The sequence below is a fragment of the Phoca vitulina genome, unplaced genomic scaffold (genome assembly GCF_004348235.1).
Source record: "Phoca vitulina isolate PV1807 unplaced genomic scaffold, GSC_HSeal_1.0 scaffold40, whole genome shotgun sequence".
Taxonomy (NCBI): Eukaryota; Metazoa; Chordata; class Mammalia; order Carnivora; family Phocidae; genus Phoca; species Phoca vitulina.
This window is the reverse complement of record NW_022589743.1, coordinates 9,755,699-9,769,838: the sequence shown is the minus strand read 5'-3', so window position 1 is coordinate 9,769,838 and position 14,140 is coordinate 9,755,699. Positions and strand designations below refer to the sequence as shown.

At 39.9% G+C, this 14,140-nt stretch overlaps 1 protein-coding gene across 2 annotated transcripts in view; it reads right to left on the bottom strand.

Moving 5' to 3' along the window:
• ANKFN1 (ankyrin repeat and fibronectin type III domain containing 1) overlaps window positions 1-14,140 on the bottom strand; it is a 313,445-nt gene that overhangs the window by 44,308 nt on the left and 254,997 nt on the right. For both annotated transcript variants that reach the window (XM_032429156.1, XM_032429157.1), the window contains 4 exons: window positions 10,678-10,777; window positions 10,235-10,367; window positions 9,644-9,760; window positions 2,980-3,195 (listed from right to left, as the gene is read on the bottom strand). In XM_032429156.1, the coding sequence (XP_032285047.1) occupies window positions 2,980-3,195; window positions 9,644-9,760; window positions 10,235-10,367; window positions 10,678-10,777 (566 nt within the window). The remainder of the gene's footprint in view (window positions 1-2,979; window positions 3,196-9,643; window positions 9,761-10,234; window positions 10,368-10,677; window positions 10,778-14,140) is intronic.

The following is a 14,140-nucleotide window of genomic DNA, read 5'->3' as shown; positions in this document are numbered from 1 at the left end:
TCTTTCTTTCTTTCTTTCTTTCTTTCTTTCTTTCTTTCTTTCTTTCTATTTTTTTTTTTTTTTCTGAAAGGATTTCTTTCTTCTAGATATGAGAAAGGCCTGTAATGAAGGTCTGGGACTTGAGAGGATCAGGAATTTGAGAGGGTTAGACCCTGGAGCTTCCTTGGGGCCCTAGAGATTAGTAGATTAGTTATGGATACAGATTTTGTTAGAGCCCTTACCTGTTTTGAAAACCCCATTGCAGATTGTACAATTTTTATACAACTTTTCCTTAGTTCTTATGGAAAGATAGAGGGAGTGGTGCAATGCCCCAAGGGATGACTGAGCCAGTTCCAGGGTCTGTGGGAGGGTCAGGAGGGGAGGAGATGGCCTAGGTATGCTCTGAGGAGGGCCAAGCATTGTTTGGATTTTTCTGAGTGGAGAAATAATAACAATCACTAACATTTATTGAGTGCTCACTTGGTGCTACTCTTCTAATGCTTTACGTAGTCACTCATTTAATCTTCATTAGAACCCTATGAAGTAGAGTTTCTTGCAGAGGAGGAAATATGAGAGATCAGAAATTAAGTTGCCCTAGTCATATAACTAGACAAGGTGGAGTCAGGAATCATACCAGTCAGCCAGATTCCGAAGTGGTGCCTCAGTATGTGTTGTGATATGACAGGAAGAAGCCTAAGCTTCCCATCTGAAGGCCTGGTGGTTATCACTCTACTGACCACGAGAGAAGAGAGTGGTTTGTAGCCCAGAATTGTGGGAAGTTACCCAGCCTTTGGGCAAACACCAAAACTTGTGACTACTTCCACGTTGAGTTGGTGGGGCCAACTCCTGACATAATTAAAGTCCAGGCGTGATTGGATACCAGCCCCAGTAGTTTTATTCCCCATTTCCTCTCCAGTTTAAGACCTGTATGGAAGGAGGGGAGAGAGAAGAAGTAGGAGGAGGAGAAGGAGAGTGGGGGTGGGTGGGAGTGACATCAAGCAGAAATGTGCCAGTCAGAGGGGGTAAATTTTCCACTTGAATCTGGGTGGAAACCTGATCTTGCCTCTATTTTTGGTCTCCTTCTCTAACAACCTTTTGCCAGATTGGAATTTTTCTGCACCTGTAACACAATTTTAATGTAATAAGTCTAGGAGAAACCAGGTATTATATCATGCTGGGGCCTGTGCTGTGTTTCTAGGAGCAAAGGTAGCCCAGACCCCAGTTTATCCCTATAAGGGATTAGCGTATTAGTCACCCTGTAAAAGCTCAATTTATTATGATTTTTTAAATGTTTCTTTTAGCACTTGCTTATAAAGGGTGAAGAGGGGAGCCACGAATGTGTCTGTGTTCCCTGCCCTCACCTCCTATACACACACACACACACACACACACACACACACACACACACATTCGCCCTCTATCCATTTCATAGGAACCCAAATTCCATAAAATCAAAGCCAGAGGTATTGGCTTTGACCAATTAGCTTACCTTTGCTACACTGGACTCCATTCTCGTTTGGGCTAGTACAAGGAATGGAAAGGTGAGATTATTGTATCAATCACTCCTCGGTGGAGGAAATGAAAATAAGATAGTGGGATGATGGGCTGGTGGCTTAGCTTTTTAGGGTGATCATGAAGGGCTACAGGCACCAAGGCTGGGGTTTGGCTTGTTTATGTGGGACAGAGCCCTTTCTTTCCCATTACTCTGGGCTGGCCGTCTTGCACATATATGCCATTGGTTGCCCAGAGCTCAATCAGGGTAGGTGTTTCTGCCAGCTTTACCACCTAACTGGAGAGTACTATAGAACTCATCCCCATGACTGGGTTTAAAAAAAGAAAAAGAACAAGCAAGCAAGCAAGCAAGCAAGAAAGCAACAAGAAAGAAAGCAAGCAAGAAAGCAAGCAAGCAAGCAAGAAAGAAACAAGAAAGAAAGAAAGCAAAAAAGCAAGAAAGCAAGAAAAGAAAAGAAAAGAGAAACAGTGTGACGCCTGTGTTCACATAAGAACATGTGAGGGGTGTGGTGGTGTGGAGAGAGCCCTGGACTCGAGCAGAAGATGTGCTTTGTATCCTGATTTTGCCATCCAGCCTGAGTCTTGATCTAAGCTGCCCAAATTTTGAATTTTGGTGGCTATTCCATTCCCAGGCGAGTCTTTCATCCTTTATCTGTAGTCCCTCATGACTGCAATCGTAACTCCTGCCCGGGAATGTGATGTGACATGGCAGAAAGACGCCTGAGTCCAGTCAGAAGATCTGAGTTTAGGTTTCAGCCCTGCCATTTTCTAGCTCTGTGCCCAGGGGCAAATTCAAGTTTTGTGGGGACTGAAGTGAATACAATTTTTGGTGCCTTCTTTAAGGAGAAGAATACAAAATTCTCAGGATCCCTGCCAGGGCATTGGAAGGGGCTTGTACAGGTGAAGAGCTGAATGTGCTGGAGCTTCGTTAGCTTCACTAACTCTGCCTCTCTGTGTGGCCATATGCCATATAATTTCTTTGAGCCTCAGTCATTTCATTCCTAAAATGGACTTAATCATGCCTGTCTGACCCAGGGGAGCATTAGAAGGAAAAAATGAGTAAATAGGTGTTAAGAGTGTTTTTGTTCAGTTTTACACACACACACACACACACACACACACACACAGAGTCCAGAAATGTATTATTATTATTATAGTCTCTTCAGGTATTGGTTTAATGTTTTGATTATACTACCTATAGACCCCTACTCAAATATTTGTCTAAAAGTTTCTCATTGGTTCATTGGTCAGGGGTATTTTCAGAGTGCTCACCACTTGTATTGATTGATGAATTCCAGATCTGGAGAGTGATAAGTAAAAAATAAGCTTCTGAATCTTTCCTATGTGTGCAATACAAGCAATAACTCTGGGCCCTCTCCACTCCATCACTGCATTTGTAAATGGCTCTTGGTATATGTCACTAGAATCTCAATAAGTGTGTTTGGAACTTTAAATATGCAGTATTAGAAAATTGAAAAGACTACATACCTGGATGGTGATCAGTAATATGTCTAAGGCTGTTGGCTCCTCGGGTGTTGACAAAGACTTCCTCTGGCTTTGCAGCTTTGAGATCTGCATCCATTTGCCATTAAAAAATGAATAGAGCATCTCCACTTCTCTGATGGTGACTATGAGGATGTTTCCATGCCGGTCTTTAATGGGCTCATAGTAAACTCTTCCCAAGTTGTGTGTTCCAAGTAAATTCTAGAAACAAATAGATTTCTGGTAGCTGGGATGATATTGTGCAAACAAAGCAACATAATTGCAACAAAAGACACTGCATAATTAACTGATATTTCTGAAAAGTTTTTTTTTTTAAAGCAAACTTAAACCTAGAATATGTGGCACCACAGAAATGTACTTAACAGAAGCTCAAAGAAAATCTCTTCACCATAAGCCTGCAAAGATTATAGCAAGAGGCACAAAAATTATGTTTTTTTAAGCAAATTCAATATCTGTAAATATCTCTTACCCACATAGACACACCAGCACATAGACCTCAGTTACCAGCACTTGAAGAGAATCCCAGATGTTTTAAAGAAAAATGCCTGATATTTCAAGTATGCCACTTGTGGAGTTTTCAAGAGATCTACAGTAAGCTGGTATGAAGTGGGGTTGTTTAAAATGAAGAAGTGAATTGACAATGTAGCACATTGTACAGGTCCCCAAATGACTGCACATTCCTTTCAAGATACTTTAATTGGGAGATTGGCCTGGTTTGACTTATCTGAATTTCAGGGGTTTCTATTTATTTAAAATTACGTTAAAATTGTTTGTGAGCTAGGTCAACTGAGGCAGACAATACTTTTAGTAAGGTAGGAAGAGAAAGATGCCACATCAAATGTGGAGGGGTCCAGGCAGATGTTACTAAAATAAACAGAGTGTTAAAAATATGCAGGGTTTGAAGATTTTTAACCTAGAACACTGGATGAATAGGATAAAACACCCTTTTACTTTGAATATCTGTGATTTTTCAAAAATATAAATAAATCATCTCGGAGCTCCCAGCTGCCATTGGTGAGCTCAGATAAATGTTGATGACCGTTGGCAGGAGAGCGGAAAGTAGAACCAGAACTTGGAAAAGTGACACGGATGACCTAAAAATGAATGAGCCAGCTGGTCCGTATCTACAGCTATGAAAACACGGGAATATTCCTTCCAGGTAGAGATTGTGTCTTATATCTTTTATTTTTCCTCATTAGAACTGGACACATAAGTAAGAAATTTCATAAATAATTATTGACATATAAACATTTGGTGGGATCATTATTTTTTTTAAAATAACCTAATCATTCAGTCAGATTATTCCTTTTCAGTAACTGACTTCTAAATCTAGAGAAGTTAATTGGGTAAGGCTTTTCATGCAGCCCTCTGTAGTAATACAGTTTTATAGAAAGGTAGTTTGCTGCCAAGTAATACTGGTAAATAAACTGGTAAACTGGCTATCAAAAAAAAAAAAAAAAAAAAGAGGGCCTGATTTATAACATAGGCCAATTTCTGTGGTGTAAATGCTCCCACTAATGCTAGCTGATTTAAAGCTACCAAGCCACCAAGAGTTTGACAGCAGGCTTTCAGAATTCCTGAATATTTAACAGTTAGCTCTCCTGAGCCAGAGTAAGTTGGTTCCAGCATGCCACCGCTGCTAAGCCTTTAGTTACACTGGCGCTGAGTTCCAGGGCGGCTGCTGTTCATTCACTCTTAGACTTCTGAAGAAGTTTTTACCCTCTCTGGCCCCGAGTTTCATCATCTAAAATTAAGGGTCAGCCCTTATGCTAATCCTTACCTTACAGAGTGTTTGGGGGATTAAATGAAACAGTGCCTGAGAAAGTATTTTGTAATTCTCAAGCTTCAGACAAGTAGGGAATGGGCTTTCTTTATGTTCTAATTGGAATCCCACCCTGGCTTATACTTACTCTTTTTCAGGACTCCACCTAGGTTTCATCCTTTCTGGGAGGACTTTCTCAACTCTCTCAGAATTGACCATCCCTTCTTTTGTCCCCTGTCGTTTCCTGTACACACTTGTATTTTAGTATGACTCTGGCTTTCCTGCAGATTGATGTACATGTCATGAGCTCATGTTTCATTTCTGTGTCTCTGGGTTACTTGCACAGTGCCTGACACATATTAATAGCCCAATAAGTCTTTGTTGACTGAATTAACATTTTATCATTAGGACACTGGAAAATATGATTTATTTTGGACCAAAACTCGTGGGGAGACATTGAATGTGATGGTCACTGCATTTAAGCAGAATTATCATCAGTGGTTCACCATTATCATTGGATATGCTGACCAACAGTTTGAATTAGAAAGCACTAAAAGTATTCCTGAAATTCTTTATTGACATCAAATTGGGTTGGAGAACTAGCTCTGGGGAGAGCCCAATTTCAAAGCAGAATATCCTTGTGAAAATAAACTACAACCATGTTGCAAGAGGGCAAATTTGGGATTCTTTAGGACCTAAAGGAAAACCAAACCACCTTAATACCTTTCATGCTATGCGATCAAGATTGGGAGATCTGGGAACCCTGAGAATCCTACAAGTTAAACAGGAATAAAAGCCACCTGATGGCTCACAGGAATGCATCTAGGTTATAATCAGAACAAATCACAGGACTATCAATAAGCCTTAGACAGATAAGCACACTATTTAGAGACCTTTATTCAGCTTGGGGTGACATGAAAAGTTGAAGGAAATCCAGAGTAAAGATATGAAGGCCTGGAAAAGGAGAGTAAAATTATGGGGAAACCTTTATCCCCCTTCTTGAAAAATGAAAAAGACATGTGATTCGTGTATTACCTGGCGTTTACTCACTAGCACTAATTTCTAAAAGTAATGGAAGAGGAAAATTTAATGTAACCCAATCTATAGTGTCAGATGATTACTGTATTTTGAGGGTATTTCGGATACCCCTCAATATAAGAGCAATGTATGCTTCTGCCTCTTGGGGACTCTCATTTTCCTAAGGGTGGGAAAAACAGTGTGGGGTCTTGGCCACTTACGGGTTTTCTCATCTTACTATTTTTTTTCCCCTCCAAATGCTGGCAGATAATTGTCTTTCCTCCTGCTTAGGTCATATTAATCAATTAATCCATACTTTACCTTCTTTCAAATAAAATCTAAGACCACTCCTCCTAAATCAGCTCCCAATGATGCAGAATAGACTACTTTTACTTTTTAAGCTATAATGTGGGTAATTTCTCCTATTTAAAATTTTTGTCTGCTTTTTGTAAATGAATGCATAATAAGATGATGAAGCAGTGGAAAAAATGTAGACTTTAGAGTCATACAGATCTGGATTTGTATCCAGACTCTGCTACTTCCTATTAGTGCGACTTTGGGCAAGTTATATAACCTTTTCTAGGCCTCAGTTCTATCATCTGTTAAATGAATATCAATAATACTACTTTCTCATTAGGGTGTGGTGGAGGTTAAGTGAGATACAGTTTGTAAAGCACTTATCACAGTGTCTGGCATGTATTCTGTGAAATAAACGAAAGTTGTTATTTTGTAATTATTATTTATTATTATGTATTAAAGGACCTCACTATAGAGCAGAAATTGGAATATAAGGCACCTGGTGCACAGGACTGGTATGCACTGTGTGAAGGTAAGTCAGTGTGCGATGGAAATAGGAGGAGAAAGATGGTGACGGTGGGGATAAAATGTCTGAGCTACTCGTGAAAGAGCACAAGCCAGGGCATGACATGGTCAGAATCTTTTATTGGCTACTCTGGCAGAAGTGTGGAGAAAGGATTGGAGAGTATATTGGAATATATATATTCTAGTATATATGATACTGGAAGCAGGAGCATGACTTTGGAGGCTTTTGATGTAACTGGAGTAATCAGGCAGTGGTAGTGATGCTGGAAAGGGGAGGACAGCACAGTGAAATATACCAGAGGTAAGTCCACAGGATTTATGTATGGCTGATGCCAATCAAGCTATTTAAGAATGCATTTTTACTTTCCTCTTAACATCATAAAAAATGTTAGATTAGCAAAGAGACCTAAAATATTAAGTAGCAATTTCCCCAAATTCAGTTTTCTTCCTCTTGTGAAATATGTTTTGTGTGCCTGTCACACTCCCTTCCCGCTGCCTAAAAATCAAAGGTGGCATCACTATTTTTAGACATTTTCATCCTAAAGATCAGCAAATGGTTTGGGCAATAGGTCCTACAAAACAAAACAAAACAAAATGACAAAGATTCCTGTTATTTAAGCAGGCAAACAGAAATGTGAAGTAGAGAGGTAATGTATAGCAGTGCTCTGGCCTTTTGGGTACTGTAAAGGGTAACTATTTACTGAGTACTCTGAGGCGCTGGTCACCATGCAGGGCTGGTGAACTATCCAGGTGGTGACTATGGCATGAGGTATAGTATTTCTGTTGATCCTTTTTTTTTTTTTTTTAATAGAGTACTCCCAGGTGTGATCTTTGGGGTACAGAGGTTGGACAGACAAATACATTCTTTTATTCAACCAATACCATTGTAATAGGAGCGATGAAAGAGAAAGTGGGGTCAATGCCAGGAGGCTTTGCAACTTGGTGGTGGGAAAAGAATTCCCATTTATTTTCTTAATGAATTATACAGTGAAATCATCACCTGATATAGGGTTGTAGAGTGTGGGGAAGGGGTAGGGGTGCAAGAGAATGGAGAAGGTTTTAAATAGTTGCCTTATAGTTTGGGAAAGTAAAATTAGTAGAGAAATGGCATGTGATCACTAGGTAACTTATATGTGAGAATTGTAGCCATGAATTTAACAAAGAAACAGTCAGCCCCTTTTTTGGTGACTTTTATGCAGCAGTCTGCAAGTACTCCAGTGTAGACATGTTGGATTCATTCAGGCTTGGATTTTTTCCGAGTAAATATGGTGGGCGGAGACAGCGGCCAGAAATTTAGAATATTTTCAAGGGAGTGATTAGGATGGGCCAAGGAATCTAAGCTGGGCAAAAGAAGGAAATGACATCAGAAGAGGGTTGATAAATTATGAAAAGTGGTGGGGTTGATATACTGGGGGGCCAGGGAGTAGTTGAGTAGGGGCACACTGACCATCATGGCTTCTCTTTAGCTCCTCAGTATCTAGCTGTACTGGCTGTGATAGCCAGACTCTTCTCATGTTACTGATATGAGATGAATGTGTTCTAGGAATAAAGAGCCCCATTTGAAATTCTAAGCTTGTTCAGTCTGTGATCCAAGCATGTCTAGGCTGTATGATGGGTTAATGAAGAGTCCACTAAGGTGTCTGAGTCTCCTGAGAAAGAAGTAAGGTACCAAGGAGCCTTCTGGGAATGAATATTATCCTAAGGAAAGAGCAGTTTGCGGTACAGTGGCTTGTTCCAACTCAAGCTGATCAGTGATGAAAGGAAGGGGCACTTTGAATTCAGTACAGTCATCATGGCCTAGCTCCAAGAACTTTTCCTTGAGTTGAAGAAGATTTTGTAGTCAAGAGTGAGTTGAAATAGCATGTTTGCTAAAATCTCTGAGGCCACTGAGCACACAGGCAGTAAGCTGTTCATGCAATGGAGTATAGCACAGGAGGAGTAAGAGTTGCCTTTCAGAATTAGAATAGCAACACAATAATTGTTACTATTTCAGGTGGCTGAACTGTTATTGTGTGGGTCAAGAAATGAAGTTCCTATAATTGCCGGTGGGGGTGGAGCCACAGAAATATTTTTTTGTTGTTATGATCCTATTTTTATGCCTTGGCTGGTATGGCCTGGCCAAACACAGCTACATAGATTCCTGTTATGTGTATTTCTGGGGTTTGTGTAACTGACAGCTTTGTAGGTAAATACCCATTGCTGATAAAGGCTCAGTGCTCTCTTACAGACTCCACAAATTCAGGTAATACCAGAAAACAATGAAAGGAAACCCAGAAGAACTTGGTTAAAATTCAGTGTCATTTCTAGGAGGGGCTTTGTAACCTATAAATATTCTTGTAGGGCTTGGGGACCTGATCTGATTAGGTTAATAATATGGAAGGACGAATAAATTCAGCATTAAAGGTAAGCTTCTAAGAATTTTTTTTCTTTCTTTCTTTCTTTCTTTCTTTCTTTCTTTCTTTCTTTCTTTCTTTCTTTCTTTCTTTCCTTTCTTTCTTTCTTTCTTTCTTTCTTTCTTTCTTTCTTTCTTTCTTTCTTTCTTTCTTTCTTTCTTTCTTAGCAAAAATGTATGCAAATTCCTGTGCTTTAACAAAAGATCAAGCCAAGAAACTCTTCAAAATATCTGCTGGTCTCTTTTTCCATCTCTATACAGTAGTTAGATGCACAGGATGCCAGAGCAGCAAGGGTTTGTCCTGTGATTGAGTCAAACTCCTCTTATTTTGCAAGTGATGAAACTGAGGCCCAGAAAGGAGAAATGAGTTGACTGATTAATATCAAATCCAGAACTCAAGTCTCACCTCTTGTTTAGGGGGTCACTCCTAGACTCTTGAAGAGAGACCCTTGTTCCTTGTCCAGGAAATTGCCAAAGGCACAGTTTCCCTACATGAACAGATGTGCAGCTCAGACTGCGTAAGAAGCCTTTATATGCTTAAGAATCTAAAAGAGAAAGGAGCCTGTCCTTTTCCTTTCCAGGTGGGCTTGGTAACTGAACTGACCAAGCTTTTCTAAGATTTCCTTGGGAATCTGGGTTGAAACCTGGCCCCTCACCTGTAGCTGGGCCGTTGCTGCAAGCATCTTCTGCCGAGTTTGCAGCACTGTGGATGAGGACATGGAGATAGGTACGCTTTGTCTCAACCACCTTATATCTTCCCACATACAAGACAGCTGCAAAAGAAGTCACGAGGTCATATCATCATCCAAGCCAGTACATGATTTAGGTTGTGGCATCAAAGCAAAAAGCAGGGAAAAGGAAACCTGACCCCTGATGTTTGTTCTCCAGTCCATTTTCAGATACATGCAAAACAACTTTTTGATCTCTGTCCAATTGGAAAAAGATCTGAATGTTAATGAAATAGTCAGATCCACATTTTAGTCTTTGCCAAATGATCCCATAACTCAGAATAGTGGAGACACAGTCTGACAGAATGCGAGCTTCTTTGCTTTGAAAATGTAGTGTAGATGCTACTTTCACATTTTTTTATGGCACAGGGCATATCAGGGCTGAAAGAAGACCTTTGAGAGAATTTACTCCCACCCCAATACTTTGATCACTGGAAACTCCTCAACAAAAGTTTCAGAGATTTATGCACAGAAGCATTGGTGCAAACTGGGAAAAAATGAAATCAGAACTCAGTATACCTTTGTGAACCACAGAAAATCTTGTGTAATGGAACTGGTGTGAGAGTCATCAATTTCAACAATCGGTATTTGATCTTCATTGGTGACTAACGTATTGTCTTTGTAATAAAATATAACGGCTAAGTAGAGTCCCCTAAAAAGAAAAAGCAAAATAAAGAATTGTCTTCAAGTGTCTCTTCTACCAAGCTTGAATCATGGAAAAACATTTTTGGTCATGATAAAAGATCATTTAAAATATACCTATGATCATAGTGCTGCTAAGTATCACATGTTCACAGGCTAGAACTCAGCGAAATTATTATCTTGCCCTAATTCTCAGGAGAAAAGTGAATTTCATGCTCTTTTAATAACAAAGGAAATTTCTATCATGTTGCTACTAAGAATCCAAACCAGCTGATTCCTGAGAAATTAAGACTTCCTGGAAAAACTGCAATAGGACCCACCGTTTTAAGGTCTTCACAAACTTATTTGAGGAATGGAATAGGTGTTTCAGGCTCCTTGAGACTGACTGCTTGCGGCCTGTGGTTTGTAATTTTGAAGTTTCTGAAACACAGAAAAAAATACACTGTAAATTCCATTGGCAATGCAACACTCCCAGTACCTTCTTCCCACCTCCCTGCCTTCCTCTTCCCTGTCCCCTTGGTGTCACTTATCCTCAGTTTCATGTAGGGATTCAGCTCATTCATTCCTACAAAAAGCTCTTATATCTTGAGTTGCCAGTGGTTACCTCAATTAATGATCAGCTCCTCCAAAATGCTGGAGATGAGTAACATTTATAACTCCAGGGGAAACCCCTTAGGCATTTTGTTTATATTTTCCAGATGAGTGATTTATTATAATGTGGGATAAAAAGAAATGGAATCAAATCTTTGCCTTCCTCCCACTGCATTTAATATTCATACATTTCTCAATGTTGGCAAAGCTCTTCTTGTTAGTCTATATATTCCATTAATTTTTTTTCATTATACAATTAATATAGGCACATTACAGAAAGTCTGGAGGACAGATAAAAAGAACAAAATTCCACCCACTTCAGTACAACCACGGCTAGCATTCTGGGGCAATTTTTTCCAGTGTATATGTTGGCTTACAAAAATAGTTGTAGGCATTGGTATGATTGTCATCATTATTATTCCGAAGAAGAAACAGATTGAGAGGTTAGAATGGATTGCTCAAGACTGAAAAGCCAGTACCCAGAAAAACCGAGACATTAATTTACTGAACAAATATTTTTCTGTACACTATAATGCACTATGGCTATATTGATGAGCAAATCATCCATTGCTTCTGTTTATCCCTTCTATTTACAACCTGGAGCTTTCAGTGATAAAACTTGCAGACTTCCCCAGATAATCTTTACAAACAGTACTCCATGGAGCTGAGCTAAATGATCACTGATTTCAGTTCTCATAGTCTGTGTCATGAAGGGAAGCTGAGGTTGTTGGGGTCGTCACCAGACTTCGGACAGATGTGTCACTGGGGTGGGAACATGGTCTACATCATTGCTGTTAGGCATGGAAAGCTAGGCGGATAGCCTGTGGCTGAGGCCCAGTGTGGTTCTCCTTATGATCCTATAGGAGCAGTTGGGAATGAGCTGACTGACACAAGCATTCATGCCAGCTTCAAGCTAGTGCTGGTAATGGTTATTCCTGGCAGAACAAAGCAAAAACATTTTTTTCTGACTTGAACATGAATTTGGCTGGTCACACTGTGCTTGAAAATGATGCTGCTGGGACTTCCGGTTAAAGGCAACATATTGAACATATTCATTACATGCTACTCTCTCCCTAAATCTCACTAAAACCAGAGTAAAGAGATTTAAAAAAGGAAACTACATAAATCTATAAAGACAAAGAGATGGGAAAGGGAACAAAAGCAAGTGAACGTTGGTAGCTGGAAAGCAGATGGACAGATGGATTTAGCAGACTTGAGAAAGATGAATCCTAAGCCAGCAGTGAAGAAGGCTGAGAAGTAACCCGATTCACCCCTTGGGCACCACAACTGCTGGAAGTGGGGGATGAGTGTGGAGCTAAAATGAGAGGGATTTGTTGAAGTCTGTTTAAAAAGCAGTCAGACTTCTAGATTTCCTCCTATAACCTGCATAGATGGACAAATACCGCTTCCCCGCTCTAGAAAAAAAGCTAGTGACTTATTCTCTGAAAAATATAAGAACGGGTTTCTAGAGTGGGAGACATGGAGTACAGTTAAAAATGAGGGTGGGAGAGTAGTACTGTACCCAAAACAGGTGGATGAAATGAAAGTTTCCATAGATTATTTCCCCATCAGACTCTCAGAACACTGGTACTCAAACTTACACCCTCCAGGAAGGACACTGGGAGAAACTTTCTGGAGACTCTGACCAGACTAAGAGAATTCACTCAAAAGCTTCTGACAGTGCTTTCATTGGTTTCTGAAAGAAAAGGCCATGCCAGATCACCCTACAGTGAAGCCTATAGATAAAAAGCCCTATCCATGTGCTCAGAGCTCCCCAACAACTACTGAGCTCTCTTTTCTTAAATCTCGGTGAACATCCAAGGATCACCAGGCAGATGTGAAAAACATCTAACAGGAAAGACAGAGGCCAAAACCAAATAAACAAAAGAGCAATTTAGAGGAGAGATAATGCTGAGAGAAGAAACTATAAAATGAAACGAAGCCTATCATTAATAGCCTGAGAGAGAAACAAAGGCACTGCATCCTTGTGAAAAGGATAGGAGTCTTTAAGAGAAACATTCAGAGAATAAAAGAAAGCACTGGAAATTAAAAAATATACTATCAAAAACTGAAAAACCCAATAGAAGGCTTAGAAAATAAGGTTGCAGAAATTCCTGAGAAAGAGCATAAGGGCATGGGGATGGAAAGCAGAAGAGAAAAAGAAAAATTAATGGGCTAACCTAGGAGGTTCAACATCAGGCTATGAGTCCTAGTAGGAGGGAGCAGAGAAAAAAAGAGGGGGAGAAATAATTAACTTTTAAGAATATATCCCATAATTGAAGGGTGTAGCTTCCCATATTGAAAGGGTTTGTCAGGTGCCCAACACAACAGACAACAGTACAACGCACACTAAGGTGTAGTGCATTTTTAATATTATTCAGTATATTAAGAGGATGAGGGTTAGGAATTATAATGTGCATGTAAGAGGCGGGGAGGGGAAAAAGGGAAATCATCCTTCCTTAGTGAGGTGATGCCTCAAATTAAAAAAAAATCAAGAATTAGCAATATAAACATGTTATTCAGAGACATGAAGAAAATATCAAAGCAGTTTTTAGAGTACCGAAGTTAAAAAAAAAAAACAACTTAAGATTTTTTTATTGTTATGTTAATCCCCATACATTACATCATTAGTTTTAGATGTAGTGTTCCATGATTCATTGTTTGTGCATAACACCCAGTGCTCCATGCAGAACGTGCCCTCCTCAATACCCATCACCAGGCTAACCCATCCTCCCAACCCCCTCCCCTCTAGAACCCTCAGTTTGTTTTTCAGAGTCCATCATCTCTCATAGTTCGTCTACCCCTCCGATTTCCCCCCCTTCATTCTTCCCCTCCTGCTATCTTCTTCATCTTCTTTTTTTTTCTTAACATATATTGCATTATTTGTTTCAGAGGTACAGATCTGAGATTCAACAGTCTTGCACAATTCACAGCGCTTACCAGAGCCCATACCCTTCCCAGTGTCTATCACCCAGTCACCCCATCCCTCCCACCCCACCCCCCATTCCAGCAACCCTCAGTTTGTTTCCTGAGATTAAGAATTCCTCATATCAGTGAGGTCATATGATACATGTCTTTCTCTGTTTGACTTATTTCGCTCAGCATAATACCCTCCAGTTCCATCCACGTCGTTGCAAATGGCAAGATCTCATTCCTTTTGATGGCTGCGTAATATTCCATTGTATATATATA